The following is a 13124-nucleotide window of genomic DNA, read 5'->3' as shown; positions in this document are numbered from 1 at the left end:
AAGACACTTAGGATGCTTGGAGTTCTCCAGACTCTTGGATATGATCCTAAGAACCCCCTGAAAAAGTGCTATCAACCCATAATTTTTATGGAACAGAAATAGAAAAAATATTTAAAACTTAAGGGAGCAATTAGTGCAAATATACAGATAATCCTCAACTTACTACAATTGAGCCCAACATTTCTGTTGTTAAGTGAGACAGTTGTCAAGTGAGTTTTGCCCCATTTTATGATCTTTCCTGCAACAGTTGTTAAGTGAAACACTGCAGTTGTTAAGTTAGTAACTTGGTTGTTAAGTAAATCTGGCTTCCCTATTGACTTTGCTTGTCAGAAGGTTGCAAAAGGTGATCACATGACCCCAGGGCACTGCAACCCTCATAAATCTGAGTCAGTTTCCTAAGCACCTGAATTTTGATCGCGTGACCGTGGGGATGCTACAACAGTCATGTGAAAAATGGTCATAACACTTCTTTCAGTGCCATTGTTACCTTTGAATGGTCACTAAGTGAAATCTTGTTAAGTCAAGAACTATATTACCTATATAAATTAAGTTTTATTAAATTTAGCTTGAAATCTTGCTCTGGACCACTTCTCTAACATTATCATCTCCTTTCCCATCTCCAACATGTCAGAGTGAGGGTAGAGGAAAGACTTCAATCAGAAACAGCTTGTGTGTTCATGCTAAAAGGTTTTTGGTTGCCAGCAAGATGCTGGCTAAAAGTATCAGCTGAATTCCTTACCCATAGATAAGGCTGGAGGGGAGATTTCCACAGAAAAATTCCTTGAGGAAGTGAAGCTTTAATGATCTGTTTCCAAAACTGACCTGGGAGCAGGGGGGAAGGAGATAATAAATCTCCCCTTAAAATAAACATCTCTGCCTTTTTTAAATAATACATACAAATTTGCATATTCCACTAGATCAAATATCCTTGAAATGCTAAAAAAGGTTAGCAGTATGGTATATATAAAATTGTGAGGGGCAAGCAAGCAGATCCAGATATAAAATGTTCAAGTTAACTATTGTATTCTATCTATAATAGAAGAATTTCTCCACATTGCTCACCCTCTCTTGGGTACACACAGATAAAGTCACATGACATCGGGAGGCGGGGCCATTCTAGGTCTCTTGCAGCTGTGCAATGACTCAAGGCTAACTTGCCGCTTGATCCCTCCCACTTGCCTGCTGCGGATTTCCCAACAAAACTAAATGATATACTTTTTCTAAAGTTTATGTCTTCAAAAATAATTCCTACAGTCAGGGCTTTTTTTCTCATAGAACGCTTAGAACGGAGTTCCGGCACCTTTTTTGGATGGAACCTTGTAGGATAGGCAAGGTGGGTTGTATGACATGTGTGAGTTCCGGCACCTTTTTCTTTTACAAAAAAAGCACTGCCTACAGTATTTACAGTGATTACATCTTTAAATGATATTTTACTAAAAATTAAAAAACACCAATATATTCTCCATTATACCACATTCTGATATGAAGAGATCTGTTTCTTTACAGAAGGACCTAGGATTCAAACTGCAACTTATCCAAGAACTGCAATTTATCTAGCAATAAATATGAACAAGTCCTTAGCTGGGGGAAATACTGTTGTTTACTGTTTGGAATTCCTAAATAGACCATTGATCTATTAGGCCCCCTCATCACCATCTTTGTCTGCTGATTTATACCCAATTCATTTAATCAATGTTGCCTGATATTCTTACTTCTTGGCTCATGCTCATTTCTTTCACATTATCCTATAGATTAATGTTTAATCAATAGGTATTAATCTGGATCAGGCTTCTGATGTTTTCCTCTGTCTAGTCTAGTACTAGGGGACAAAACTTGCAAGTTTTCACCAGAGTCCTGAAAAGAAATGTTAAAAGCAACTAGAATAAGTACAGCATAACACAAAAATCTGAACTATTTTCTTCAGATTACGGTATGACTCTGCCACCTTCTGGCAAAGACCTCTTTGTAGGTTCAGGATACTACCTTCCACACTACACATATTAAAGACAGAACATTCTGTAGAATCTGTACATTCTTGGGGACATAACAATGAACAGTGTAATACAGGTAATAGTAATACATCACTTAAGTATATTTCAAGTTGTAGAACAGTGACAGATGAGCTTTTTGTCTAGTTGTTATTAGTAACTTTTTCCAAGTCAGTTTTATTTAGGAACAGAATATAGGTTGCAGATCAATTTGGGATTGGGGCACTTCCCATGAAAATATCTCAATCAATAAAATTTTCTAAATTTAATTGCATTGGGGAGAATAAAAATATCAATGTTTCTTTTTATAACTTGAATATCATCAAGTAATCATTACTATTTCTGATACTCAGCCTTGTTTTGTCTTATCTTCTTAGTCTCAGCCTCTTAGGCAGGGGTGTCAAACTTGCAATGTCACATGATGTGTCGTGACATATCATGACTTTTTTTCCATCGCCGGCAATGGGGTGGGCGCAGTTTCGGCATGACCCATCTGGCCCGCAGGCCGGCAGTTTGACACCCCTGCTCTTAGGCATGAACTGGAATTATTAAATAACATAGTTTACAGAGCTGTTGCAATCAAGTTCAGAAAAATCACTTGAACCAGACACAAAAACTGCTACAAAAATGCTTAATGGCAGAACTTTACCTTTGATAATATATGTTTTGGGCTGAGGTTGTACCCTTTAAGACTTTCATGTAGTTTCTGCAGGCACCGCATGACTTTCCGTTGCTGTTCATCATTCCTCAGCTGCTCCACTTTGGTAAGGAATTCATAATGTTCTAAAGGTCCATTGCAAAGCAATAAGGCTTTCAAATTAGCATCTGCTAGACCACCAGCAGCAGCTTTCTCTGCTACCTGAACTGTATATGCTGTATGACATGAGAGAAACATTTATTTACTTTAAAAAAGAAGAAGAAGAACTAAGAGTCAATCTTATTCTTCTATAATTAGTTAGTGGGCTGAAATGAGAAACTCTGGTCGAATCCCTTGGACCACAAAGCTCACTGATTTATTTGTATCCCACCTTTATTATTTTTATAAATAACTTACAGCGGCAAACAAACTTAATGCACTTTCCTTCTCCTATTTTGTCCACAACAACAATCCTGTGAGGTGGGTTGGGCTGAGAGAGAGTAACTGGCTTAAAGTCACCCAGTTGGTCTTCCTGCCAAAGGCAGGACTAGAATTCACAGTCTCCTGGTTTCTTGGCCAAGACCCTAATCACTACACCAAACTGGCTCCCTTAATGTCATTAGTGATGACTTTGGGTTAGTCATTATTTTTTCCAGTGCTTCTCAACCTTGGCCGCTTGAAGATAGGTGGACTTCAGTTCCCAGAATTCCCCAGCTGTGCTGGCTGGGGAATTCTGGGAGTTGAAGTCTACCCATCTTCAAGCGCCAAGTTTGAGAAACACTATCTTCTTAGTCCAATTTACTCACCATTAGCATATAATTTGTGAGCCTTCTGCAGCATTCAGAAGAACATGAGACATAAATAATAAAATTTATTATAAACTTTGTTTCTATTCCAAGACTACTTTCTACATATGACTTAAAACACACAAACAGAACACCCATAACCTTCAATATGCGCAGTATAAAATAATACACAGTGATAGCATGGCCAGAAACTTCTGCACAGGTTTCTGATGTGTTTTCCATGAACACCACAAGCATGCAAAGCAAAAAGGGGTTTCAACGCTTCACATTACTAAATGCATGTTCAGCGCACTACAATTCATCAGTCTCACTTTGATTTCAGATCAACATGTACAACTGCAGATCAATATATATATATATATATAATGCATCCTTCATTGGGCCGTTGAGATGATACTTTCTAGGACAGACCTGTCAAACACAAGGCCCGGGAGCCGGAGCCGGCCCGCGAAGTGGTTTCATGCGGCCCATGAAACCATCCTGGAAACAGTGAGGGAACGGCCCCCACTGCCTTGGCCCTGGCCCAGAGACCCTCCTTCTGCCAGAGACCCTCAGATCTGTCCCACTCCTGCCCAGGCCCCCACAGGCACCCTTGATGCGAACGATGTAGAGCTGGCCACGCCCACCCAGTAGGCCACACGCACCCTGGCCATGCCCACCCAGTAGGCCACGCCCACCCTGGCCATGCCCACCCGGCCCCTTGAGGGCAACCGCAATGTTGATGCGGCCCTCAATGAAATTGAGTTTGATACCCCTGTTCTAGGACACCACAAAATAGGGATTAACACATAAATATCAATATTCTATATATTATTAGAAAACAAGAGTTGTTACTTTTTCATAGAAAAGTAAAGGTTTCCCCTGTCCAGTTCTGTCCGACTCTAGGGAGCAGCGCTCATCTCCCTTTCCTAGCCAAGGGAGCCAGCACTATCTGAAGACACTTCCATGGTCGTGTGGCCAGCATGACTATATGCCAAGGCACACGGCATGCTTTTACCTTCCCACCAAAGTGGTATCTATTTAATACACTTGCATTTGCATGCTTTGGAACTGCTAGTTGAGCAGGAGCTGGGGCAAGTAACAGGAGCTTACATTGTATGGGACTCATGTCTCAAACCCTGGCTGCCAGCTTTCCATTCTGGTTTTGTTGTTCTCTCTTCTATAGACAGAAAGGATGTAGAACACTACAGGAGCCCCAAAGTTCTTCAGATTCTTTTGTAGATCTTCAAAAGCCACAGCGCGCCTATTCCTTGCAGATTTCTTTTTTTTTCTCCCCCAGTAAGAATGACCAGGAAAAATAAATGGCCTTTCTAAGCTTTGGCAGCTATTCCTCAACATCCATCTTTCTGGAAATAATGCTGCCAAGGTAAAAACCACTGGCTCCTTCGTATACTAGAGAAAATTGTCCTCTCCCAAATCAGTGCATTACAAGTCCATAAAGAGAATGGCCCAAATATTCAGTGAAAGGAAGGAGGGAAAAGCCTAGAACAATGTTCTCTACCTTTTCTTCATCACAGACCCCTTTAAATACCTTTTGTGGTCACGGACACCCAAGACTTAACTCAAGTTTTAAATCATAACATTTCTTCAAACCTTGTGACATCGTGGTCACCCAGGGGTTCACAGACCACAGGTTGAGAACCACTGGCCTAGAATTTAAACTGAGTAGTATAAACTAATTATCATATGAGGACTTTGATTTCTGTATAATACAATGTTTATGTTCTGTATGCGTGCGGATTCCCTCATCTACAATAAAGAGGTTAATCTTGCTAACCATGCCTGTGCACCTCCTCATCAATAAGTAAATATCTGAATAAGGAGTTGAAAGCCTAGAGAGCTGAGATGATTAGCTATCTCTGTGTGCAGCGTGACCTTAGTTGCATCATCTATGCTGTTCAAAATTCTACCTTCTTGCCTCCTTTTCAGTTGGGAACCTTGATGCTGCCTACTTCTCCTGCTAGAGACCGAAATAGTTATTCTTCCAGTGATTAAGTATCACTTCTGAATATCATACTCCTGATGGTCATTCTCATCCACTAGGTTGGTTCTGCTCCTTACAGACAGTTGCTTCCTGTACCAGCTATCTCTGCTATTTATGTCCCCCCCAAATTTCACTCCTTTGTACTAAAGTATAGCCATTTTTTAATTCTAATTCATTTCCTTTGAGCACTACTACAGCTTTTATTTCTTACATATATACAAGTATTTTTTTTCAAATTTTTAGTATGACAGATCTGTCCCTACTCTAGTAAGCAGCTAGTGAGAACAAAGGAGAGGTGAAAGGAATTGGTAGAAAAGGAGAGAATAATGAAGAGACAGGCACATGCTGAATAAATTAGATTATGGATTAGAATGACACTACCTTTGACTCTTGCTCTTCTCAGAATAAGAATGCATCTTATAATAATTGCCACTGAGGTATTAAGTTTGGCTGGCTGGGGAATTCTGGGAGTTGAAGTCCTCACATCTTAAACCTGCCAAGGTTGAAAAACACTGTACTAGATGTAAACTAATTCTGCAATTTCCCATATTCTGAATTGGCTAACACTGACGCAGATACATCTGAAGTGTGAAAGATTCTGACATACGCACCCTAATCTAGCTTTTATAAATTCCACATAATTTAACATGCATTCTTATTTTAAAACCTAGACTCTTATGAGCAAACAGATTATGTAGGATGGAATTCAGCCTGTCCAAAGTAGGCAAGAAAATGAATCTGTTATCTAAAAGGTTTCCCTGTGTGACAAGTTAAATATAATTTTGAAGATTTGTAAATAGTATTCTATGTTGGTACAAATTAAAATTAATCAATAGAAAAGCACACATTATCCAAGTCAGTTATAGGGCATCTATTTCCTAGAGCAGTATCTACTAGCAAGACTAGTGTTAACTTCAAGACAAAAACATACATGCAGATACCAAAATGTTGTTTTCACTCCATAATCACAATATGCACTAACTGAATTATAGCACATAGGACTTATTGCTATGCATGCAAATTTATAACTTCCAAGAAGTTTTTAGCATGCATCCCCTGCAACAAAAGATGCTTGAATATATGTATTTATCACTTGTGTATATAATCTGACAGCTGTTAACCTTGACAGTTCACCAAAACAGCTGCAAAGTACATCTATATTTTGTGAAAAAATGTTAATTGATAAGAGTATTTTTCTGTACATAATTTTTGTGACAGTAAGGTACAGGCTGCAGAATCCATCAGTGTAACGCTTTTCAGCATTGGGAGCTTCCCATTTGTCAGTAAAAAGGTTTACTGATGAGTCTTCGGTGGAAGGGGTTATTTTTCCCCCCACATCTCAATCAATTCTGGGCCACACAGAATGAACAGTCTCTTGTACGGATACTCAGCCTTATTAGAGACAAACCAGCAGTTCCTGATGTTCAACCATCTACTCTTTTGCCATTAAGACAAGAGCTCCACAACTATAAAGGTAATGGCTATTAAAAAATAATCCACAAAGAGCTCTGCGTGTTCTGATATCAATGCTCAGTCCATACCCAGAAGTATTTTTTTTATTCTACTTCGTCACAAAACCAACATTATACAACATATTAAAACATAAAGGTTTGCTTGATCCTCCTGGTTTATGTGTTAAACTTCGATTCACTGATGCTAACATAACTAAATTTGTATACGGCAGCATCTGGAAGAGCTTTGAAAAACCAACCTGAAGTAGGGTTTTCTCTTTGCCGGGAACCAAAGAAGGATACGTACAACATCCTATTGGCAAATTGTATATAAAGAGACGCTTCTCAGGGAATAATCCGTACACACTAACAAATGTTTATATTCTTTAAGTCAGCTCTCCATTACAAATGAGAAATAAAATTGAAGAACATCCCTAAAGGGGCATAAAATCCTTAGGCCAGAGGTCTCCAACCTCGGCAACTTTTTAAGACTTGTGAACTTCAACTCCCAGAAATCCCCAGCCAGCTCTGCTGGCTAGGCCGCTAGGGAATTCTGGGAGTTGAAGTCCGCAAGTCTTAAAAGTTGCCGAGGTTGGAGACCCCTGCCTTAGGCCGTACGTTTTTAAAATGGAGAAAGCTAGCAGAACGGCCTGCCTTAATTCTCAACTTTTTTTTTTAGCATTCACGGATATTCCAAAACTTTAAAAAGACGCTGGACGTTCCTCTTCGGAATACGCGTCAAACTTCCCGAAAAGCCGATGCCGGGAGATTCAAGTGCAGGAAAGAAAGCCGAGCCGCTCGCTTTAACTCGCCACCCGCAGGGCTGGGAGTCACGACCAGGGCTTGAAATGAAGGGAGCCGTTTTGATAGTTGACCTTCCAGCTGAGCCCTAATCCTCCCTACAGATTGCGAGCCAACTTCCTACGTCCTGGACCCAAACGCCACTAACCTTTCCGCGGGGCCCAGCAAGTTAGGACGAGAGCGGCGGGTCGAATGGCAGCTTTTACCAAGCGGCGCCCAGTAACCAAGGGCGACACGGGAGCCGCCATCTTGACGTGCTGCCTCTCCCCCTCCCCCTCCCCCCTTCTTTTTTGAAGATAACTTTATTGGCAGCAAATACAGCCGCTCCTCTCCGCCAAAGCCTTCTTCTTTCTCAGCCTTGGCTGATTCCATTCACCTTCCCCTTAAACCAGAGAGACTCTCCCTTTACGCGGACTACGAGCTCCAGAATGCAGCACGTGACTCCGCTCAAAGAGACTGCAGGCGGCCGGATGCAAAAGGCATGCTGGGAAGTGTTGTATTTCTGCTGTCTTCAATTCTGCCGGCTGCGGTTCTGTGATTTTTGCCGGCTGTGTATTGGTTTGGTAAGAACCAGAACTGCATTGTTTTAATACGGCATGTTTATGGTCATATATCCCTCTGAGTCCGTGAAAGAGCATAACGATTGAGGTTCTTACGATCCTTAACACGGGTATAACTTGGCATGTATTGAATATTACGTGCGGATGTACTACGGTACTAACGAGTAATTCCAATATTTTATATCCGATTTACTCTTAATAGAAAAATAATTTCTCTGGTGTGGCTTCAGCATCTAAACATGCCCTGCATGTTTCTTCAGACTTTAAGTCTTGTCAGTTAGACTTGTACACAGTGCTTGCATTTAACTTTATGTATGCAGGGACCAATCTATAACTCTTTGTTATACTGAAGTATTGCGGTGGGTGAACCTAGTTAGTGTGTACAATTCAGTGAATATGATGCAAAACAAGCCCTATATGTGAAATGAACTATACGATAAGTCTATATTTTTAAGGACCTTAAGACATGGTTTTGTCAACTGACCTGGGGATTCCATGATAGAGTGGAGCAGATGGTTATATGATGGTTAATTGGAATGCACTCTTTGTATTAGTTTTTTTTCTTGCCATATTTTTATCTTTTTAATTTATTTTGGCTGTGTTTTAATTTGTTTTTATATATTAGGATTGTTTCATATGCTACTCAGCATCACTATGTGAGATGGGCAGCAATATATACGAAATAAATAACCTTACTAATGTAAAACTCATGACTGTGTGTGTGTGTGTAATTGGCTGTGTTTTTTATTCTGTTTTTATTCTTAATTGTTAGCTGCCTAGAGTTATATGTATAAGAAACCATATAAATGTATGTTTTTATTTAATAAACGGCACATAGCATTCACAACACACCTTTATAATACCAAATCAGTTAAGCTAAAATGATAATATAGAACAGTGTGGTTTTCACCATCTCTATTTACATAAATAAAAACGTACAGTTGGCAAAACAAACTAGTTAACAGTCAACTAAAATGAAAAACTTTATGTTGTGAGTAGTTTTTTCCCCCTCCGTCATGTACCACTTGCTTCCCATTCTTGTATAGTGTTTCAGTATAATCCATCTTTCTTTTATGTTCTTTGAATCGGTTGCTGTCTGTGCACTGGCAACTTTTAATGGTTTGGAATCTCCTTTTGAGTTCAGAGATCTTTTGGACCACTTTTCCTTTCCTGACTGTTTCCATCTGCAATAGCTTTACAGATCTTGTTGCAATACTGCCTCATGAGTCTTCTGATGTGATGGAAAGTAGTAAGGAGGTGGATTCCCAGGTGGTGCATTCCAGAGGAGTAAAAGGCAACTCAGTCTAGATGTTATGTGTGAAAGAAAGGAGATGAAGTCACAGACCTTCTCTAATAGTTTGCAGAGTATATGGTAGATCAGGGGTATCAAACTGGGTGTTGTGATTCAGGGTCAGCCTGTGGGTTCGGCAGTTGGGTCGGACGACTCAGAGGAGGAGGAGGGGGGTGTTGAAGAGCTTGCTGAGGGGATTGGACAGCTTGATGAGAGCCCCCAGCAAGGCCCCTCTCATCTGGTCACGATGCAGACCCAGCTGTGTGAGCCTGACAGCGTGGATGAAGATGACCCACAGCTGGCCCTGTTCAAGGACGCCCGACGCAGGAGGCAGTCAGTCAGGAGTAAACAGAGGAAGGCAATGGGGCACCTCGGAAGGAGGCAGAGAGAGGCCACGCCCTGAACTGTATTTAAGGGGAATGTGTGGGAGGGCTGGTTTGCTGAAGGCAACCGCTTGGATAGTTCCTGTTTCTTAAAGCTCCTGTTTCTTGGTTCGTATCTTGTTCTGTTTGTTTTTGTAGCAATAAATTTGGCAGGCGTAATTCCAGCCTCTTGCCTTCTTGTAAAAGGGGTTGTCCCTGCTTTTGCTGCAGGGCCGGTAGCAGGCTGGTACAGAACACTGGGGGCCTGTAGGCCGGATGCGTCACACATAGGCCATGGCCACCCTGGCTCTGCGAAGGCAAAAAAACATCACAGTACGTCGCAGGACAGGATCGATTTTGACACCCAGGTGGTAGATGCAGATAGTAAAGTGCTCAGTTTCCCATGTTTTTGTCTACAGGTGTGAAACAATAACAGAATTGGTTTTGGGCCTGATATCAAACAACTCTCTAAAACTCTTCCTTGAGGTCCTTCCTGAGATCTTTACCTTCCTTTGCTTTCCTTCTTTTCCTTTTCCTTCTCCTCCTCCTCCTCCTCCTCCACCTTCCTGTTCCCCCCCTCACTTCCAGTTTCTTTTCTTCTATCTCTTCATCTTCTGTCCCTTTTCACATTTATCTTTAGCTACTTCCTTAACTTCATTCCATACTTCAGGATTTCAATATGATTTGTGATTTCCCCCCCCCCTTGAAAATGGAGGGTAGATGCTCAGAATCATAGTGGCTGGCTTTCTTATTTTGCTTTAGCTTCGTAGGAATTTACACATGAACAGTTTGTGATCTGTTCCACAGTCGGCAGCTGCCCATATCTTTGATGCTTTTACTAAACTCCTCCACCTAATTATAGCAATAATGTCAATTTGGTTTCTATGTGCAGTACTCCTCTGGTGGGTATCATTTTTTTTCCTGTCTGGAGATGGTAACTATGAATAAATCATTAGACTGGAAGAAGTTAATAAGTTAGCCTCCTGCTTTAGTTTTGTTTTCTAAGCCATACAGCTACATATTCGTCCTTAATATTTCTAACTTTGGCATTCAGTCTCCAGTCACAAGCAACACATCTTGCTTGCATGTTCTGTCAATACTGTATATTATGTAGCGTTTCCATTCATTGTGTTAGTTAACAATGATGTACTTTTTAATTAGTGAATAGTGACTGTATTCTGTGAGTGTGATTTTAAAATAAAGAGCTTTACTATCTCGTTGATTTCACTGAAAATTAAATGCACTCTTAAATTCCTAATAAAACCAAGAAATCTTAAGCCTGATTACTTTTGTGAACTCTGTTTTCCTATTCCTTTTCTCACATCACTTATTTATCTAGAAATGGAAAAAGGATATAACTGAAGCACATTAATAATCTAAATAAAATTTAGAACAATAGGATTCAGGATTATGTTACAAAACATAAAATGTATTATTGTATAAATGTACACACAGGTACTTCAATGAGACTTGCTTAAAAAGGTAGATATACGATTGTACTGTTACTAATTGTATCAAATAACATTTTTATATGATTTAAAAATAGCTTTCCTTTTTGTGTCCTTTTTTGAGCTTTAATGAGTTAGCTCACTCTCAGATGTTAAATTCATCAACACCTGGACCCATTTAACAATGAACTCCAGTGTGCAAATCACTATGAATTGCACAGACATCTCAAAAAGACATTGCATATTTGCTAAAAACAATATTTTTAGATACTCGAACAGAGAATAAACAACTTTGGCAAAAAGTGATTTAAATAACAAATAACTTCTCTCTATAAACAGCTTAGCTCCTTGAGAACAATGAATAAACAAGGAGACAAGAGTCTTTTTTCCTCTCTTTGGATTATTAACTCTCATCACGATATGAATGGGTGAAATGTCAGGAATAATTGGAGAAAATCACAGCATAATCTTCGGCAAAAACATCTGATTTATTTAAATTGTCACTACTCATTCTTAATAAATCCTTCCTTTAACCTTTTGATCTGCAATCCAGCAGGCTAAAAACTGAATGTTTGTGGTGTGATGCACATCTCCTGCTTTTCATACAACTGCATATTTTTGCATGCTGAATACAGAGTCCTTATTGTGAACTCCTTTGCTCAGGCATTGACATGACCCCTCTGTCATAGCTCCAATCACAGTGCTAGGGAATTCATATCAGACATGATACTGGCTAAATATAGAAATGAATCTAAAGAACAGACTGAGAATAAGTATGTCATCTTATCGACGTTTACTTTTTCTTCTCTACATGTTTTCACTGCAAGCATATTTTTAACTGTGCATCTGTGAGAATGATACACATGCATGATCCAGCTGTACCACGTTTTTCCGCACCAAAGAAAATATTGTCAAGAGCATACAATTGAAATTCTAGGGGGAGGGGAGGTCACATTGTTTTTCAATGGCCTAGTGCACAGGTCTGCAACCCGCGGCTCCGGAGCCGCATGCGGCTCTTTCAGCTGTCTCCTGCGGCTCCCAGTCCTCTGCCATGTGCAGTCCCCAAAAAAAGTGGGACTAAAAAAGTTCAACCAATCAATTCAAATATGCAGGGTAGGTGCATATTTCGCCTTGGCTCCACTCTTCAGTCAAACCCTGTTCTGCGCATGTACATTTTTTGCGGCTCCCAGTTTTTCCTTTTGTGAGGGAACCGGTTCCGAGTGGCTCTTTCACTGTTTCAGGTTGCTGACCCCTGGCCTAGTGGCTATGTGTCCAATGAATCCTAGGGAGACATATATATTCCAGTTTTTAAATTTATTATATATATATATATATATATATATATATATATATATATATATATATATATATATATATATATATATATATATATATATGTGTGTGTGTGTGTGTGTGTGTGTGTGTGTATATATATATGTGTATATATGTGTATATATGTATAAATGTGTATATATATATATATATATATATATATATATATATATATAATGTTAAGTATTTGTGAAGGCTTTTTGAAAGCACCTTGCTAATTAACTCTTTCATTCCTGTATTGGCCTGTCTCAAGGCTTATCCACAGGATATAGTCAACTATGACAGCTCATTATTTGTGCAAATTATTCAAATTGCTAATAAAGAATTTTGGGAGGCTGATGTTCTCATCATATCAGCCTCCCAAAATTCTTTATTAGCAATTTGAATAATTTGCATATATATATATATATATATATATATATATATATATATATATATATATATATATATATATATATTTTATA

At 39.4% G+C, this 13124-nt stretch overlaps 1 protein-coding gene across 2 annotated transcripts in view; it reads right to left on the bottom strand.

Moving 5' to 3' along the window:
* AFG1L (AFG1 like ATPase) overlaps positions 1-7937 on the bottom strand; it is a 72953-nt gene extending 65016 nt beyond the window's left edge. The window contains exons 1-2 of one of the 2 annotated variants that reach the window (XM_081313858.1): positions 7816-7937; positions 2638-2861 (exon numbers count right to left, since the gene is read on the bottom strand). In XM_081313858.1, coding sequence (XP_081169984.1) covers positions 2638-2861; positions 7816-7915 — 324 coding nt within the window. In that variant the 5' untranslated portion in view covers positions 7916-7937. Of the gene's footprint in view, positions 1-2637; positions 2862-7126; positions 7205-7815 lie in introns of those variants that run through there. The other variant, XM_081313859.1, reaches the window with a different exon arrangement.
* Between the last annotated feature and the right edge of the window lie 5187 nt (positions 7938-13124).

This window comes from Vipera berus, assembly GCF_964194415.1.
Source record: "Vipera berus genome assembly, chromosome: 1".
NCBI lineage: Eukaryota > Metazoa > Chordata > Lepidosauria > Squamata > Viperidae > Vipera > Vipera berus.
This window is presented reverse-complemented; position numbering and strand designations above follow the sequence as displayed.